This window comes from Sesamum indicum, linkage group LG9 (assembly GCF_000512975.1).
Source record: "Sesamum indicum cultivar Zhongzhi No. 13 linkage group LG9, S_indicum_v1.0, whole genome shotgun sequence".
Taxonomy (NCBI): domain Eukaryota; kingdom Viridiplantae; phylum Streptophyta; class Magnoliopsida; order Lamiales; family Pedaliaceae; genus Sesamum; species Sesamum indicum.
This window is the reverse complement of record NC_026153.1, coordinates 6,804,331-6,807,805: the sequence shown is the minus strand read 5'-3', so window position 1 is coordinate 6,807,805 and position 3,475 is coordinate 6,804,331. Positions and strand designations below refer to the sequence as shown.

At 36.9% G+C, this 3,475-nt stretch overlaps 1 protein-coding gene across 2 annotated transcripts; it reads right to left on the bottom strand.

The window, feature by feature from the left end:
* Positions 1–3,002, bottom strand: LOC105170928 (pentatricopeptide repeat-containing protein At5g01110). 2 transcript variants are annotated; one of them, XR_002287759.1, is made up of 3 exons: positions 2,741–2,876; positions 246–408; positions 1–139 (listed from the first exon to the last, which is right to left on the bottom strand). XR_002287759.1 is itself a non-coding variant. In XM_020696582.1 (2 exons), the coding sequence occupies exon 1, from the start codon at positions 2,895–2,897 to the stop codon at positions 750–752; it is 2,148 nt and encodes a 715-aa protein (XP_020552241.1). In that variant the 5' UTR covers positions 2,898–3,002; the 3' UTR covers positions 252–408; positions 630–749. The 2 variants fall into 2 exon arrangements, 1 of the variants encoding a protein (XP_020552241.1); XM_020696582.1 differs by lacking the exon at positions 1–139 and having other exon boundaries at positions 252–408; positions 630–3,002.

Genomic DNA, 3,475 nt, shown 5'->3' with positions numbered 1-3,475 from the left:
TTCCGCTCCTACTTCATAACTTAGTGATAGTATCATGAAAACTATATTGCTTCAGACTCTTTCCTGTATAACCATCCCATCAAGGGTTTGCCAAAAACTATATCGCTTCAGACTCAGCTCACGTTCTATCTTACCAAATCTGAAAACGCACATTGCAATGGAATTACTTAAGGGAAAGGAAACTAAAGTGTGAGTAGCTACGGGGAAAAAAAATGAAAAGATTGATGATTGAGTTTGAGGAGTACCACAGCTGGATGCATCATTTTTCCATCTTGCATTCATTCATATCCTCATTCAATTCCTGGGCTATGTATGATTCTTTGTTAAGAAAGAAAATTTATGTTTTTCATACTATGCCTTGTTCTTCAAGCCCACGCCCTTCCAGTCTACTCAGTACGTCGACAATTCCTGGAGGACAAGAAAAAAAACATTGTTAAAAAACAAGAAACTTGTTTGTACACTATATCTTCAAGCTTGGAGAAAACAGCGAGTTAGATATAGCAATTGCTAGAACATGTGCTAGCGATATGAACAAAACTCCAGGCAATTGCAAGAACTGGCCAAGGATGTTGATTATTCAACTATAAGTGAGTATGTGATGAGTTAACTGCATTTTACAGAGGATCCACCTTCATTTCCAGGTCAATATTTGACCTGTTTGCTAACAACGTTGTGCGTTTAATGCCGGAAAAGTGTAGCAACCAGAATCCTTCAACTGCCTCTGAGATATAGCCATTCCGACATGCAAACTAAAACTTATCATCAGGGACGAAGCCCCTCTGCAGCATCTCATCGTGGAGCTTAAAAGCTTGCTTTAAATTTTCCTGTGAGACATAACCATTTATTAATGATGTGTAGGTTGACCTATCAGGATTCACGCCCTTCTCAATCATCTTTCTGTATATTGTATTGGCTTCTTGCATTCTACCAAGCCTACAAAACTGAGCCAAAATAACATTATAGGTAACTAGATCCGGTACAAGATCTTCTTTCTCCATTCGTTTCACCAAGTCAAAAGCTGTGTCAATATTTTCCTCCTTCATAAATCCATGTATAAGAGTGTTATAACTGATGCAATCAGGAAAGATTCCTCTGGGCTTCATCTTTTTCAGAAACTCAAGTGCCTTTCCCGGATCACCATGCCTGCAATAGCCCTTTATAAGGCAATTGCAAATAATAATGTTAGGCTCAATGCCTTTATCAATCATCTCATTCCACAATTTAAATGCCTCAGATAGAAATCCACCGTCACAGAATCCATTCATTAGAGTGCCGTATGTGATGTAGTTAGGATGTATCATTTTAGAAATCATGTCGTCCCTCAACTCTATGGCCCTTTCCATTTCACCTGCCTTGCAAAATCCATCAATCAAGGTATTGTATGTAATTACATCAGGCTTTAGATTTCTTTGAAGCATAGAAGTAAACAAACTTGATGCTTTATCCATATATCCGGTCTTGCAATATCCATTTATTAGAGTTGTATAAGTACAAAAATCAGGAAACACACCCCTTTCCAGCATCTCATTGAAAAGCGCATCTGCCTCGCAAAGCATCTTTTCTTTGCATAAGCCATTCAAGATACTATTGTAAGTCACCACATCCATATGGCAACCTAGCTTCATCATTTCATCACGCACTTTCATAGCATCAGAGATAGCACCGTGTCTACAGAATCCACCAATCAGAATGGTATAAACAAATTTGTCAGGGGTCAGACCTTTGGACTGCATATCCCTGTAATAAGTCATCATCCGATCAAGATTGCCGGTTCTTGAAAAAAACCCAATAATCGAACTGTAACTAACTAAATCTGGGACGACACCACGACGCAACATTTCATCAAAAAGACCCTCGGCTTCGACCACATTATCCTTCCTGCAACATTCAACTAGCAAGGTGTTATAAGTGGCAGTATCAGGGCTCATCCCAATCTGGATCATCTCATTAAAAACTTCCTTTGCTCTCTCGTACCGCCCATTTTTACACAAACCATTGACAATTGAATTATAAGTCAAAAGACATGGTTCCATATCCTTATCCCGCATCAACCTCATCATCACGAGACCTTTCTCAATATGCCCTGCACGACAATAAGCATTGATCATAGTATTATACGTCACAATATCCGCAAAGATCCCTCTTTTCTCCATCTCCATTAGAAACTCTTTTGCTTTCTCTATTTTACCATCCTTACAGAACACATTTACCATGATGTTGAGCGTATACGAATTCAAGTCCATTCTACTTCTCACCATTTCCTCATACACTTCTCTTGCCAAATCAACCCACCCGATTTTACCTAGTCCTCCAAGAAGACTATTACACACATTAATAGAAACGCAAACATTCCTAATTTTCAATGCCCGAAACGCCTCAACAGCCTCTCTAAACTTCCTAGCTTGCACATAAGTCCTAATAAACAAATCAAAAACATAAAGATTCGACCCACATTTCTCATAAGTACCCAATAACGAATCAATAATCTCAGTTCTAGAAGCCCCACTCCTTCTAATCATCCTTAGGATCAAAGCCTGCGCATCAGGTAGTCTCTTACTCCTCACTAACACATGTACCGCCGCGCTTAACGACCACGACGAATGCTTGAAATTCGGGTAATTTAATGCTATTAAATCAATAAACTTCTGACCAATACGCAAATCATCACGACATTCGCAAAGAACTTGAGCGTATGTTGATGGGTTTAGCTGATAAAACAAATAGGTATTGATCGACTGACCTCTCTTTAGAGCCCACAAAATCTTTTCGAGCAAAAACGAAGCCGACGAAAGGGTTTGAGCAGAACTAGAGGAATGGTTAACGGGGCTGTTAGTAGAAAAACTGCGTGTAGGTCTAGCGAATTTCTTGCAGTGGATAAATGGCCGCCTTGCCGCCATCGACGAGCTGAGAGTTACTGAGCTCTGCTTTTCTCACAGCAGACCGATTTTTATGAGCAACAAAAACGCAAACACGCCATTGAGGAAATATTTCAGCACTTTCAGTTGTTGAGAGCTGATTGTTTTGGGCCTTTCCGCGTGGTTCAATTATATTATTAATTATTAATTAATTAAAAACTATAGATTTTAATAATTACTGAAAATACAAAGAAAATGCAATTTAAGAAAATATGCAACATAATGCATTTTAAATTTGATATAATTACATTTAAATTTCATATATTTTAATAATTGAATTCTTTAGAGTAATATTAACTGAATTTGCTGATATTAGCACAATAAAAATCCACATTTACTCCTTATTGACTTATTATTAATTTATTATAGGTAAAATAAATATTTATCTGATCAAATTACTTTATACATTTTCATAATTTAATGCATATTAGAAGGGATACATTAACTTTTATAAATTTATTACGGCCAGAAAAATATTTATGCTACTTGTAACAAACTTGAGACAAATCAATCGGAAGTAAATATAATTATTTTTTATTTTTTATAATATCAATATATTC

Bases quoted from the DNA above. Each gene is read 5' to 3' on its own strand.
- LOC105170928 (XM_020696582.1), bottom strand. From the start codon at position 2,897: ATGGCGGCAAGGCGGCCATTTATCCACTGCAAGAAATTCGCTAGACCT.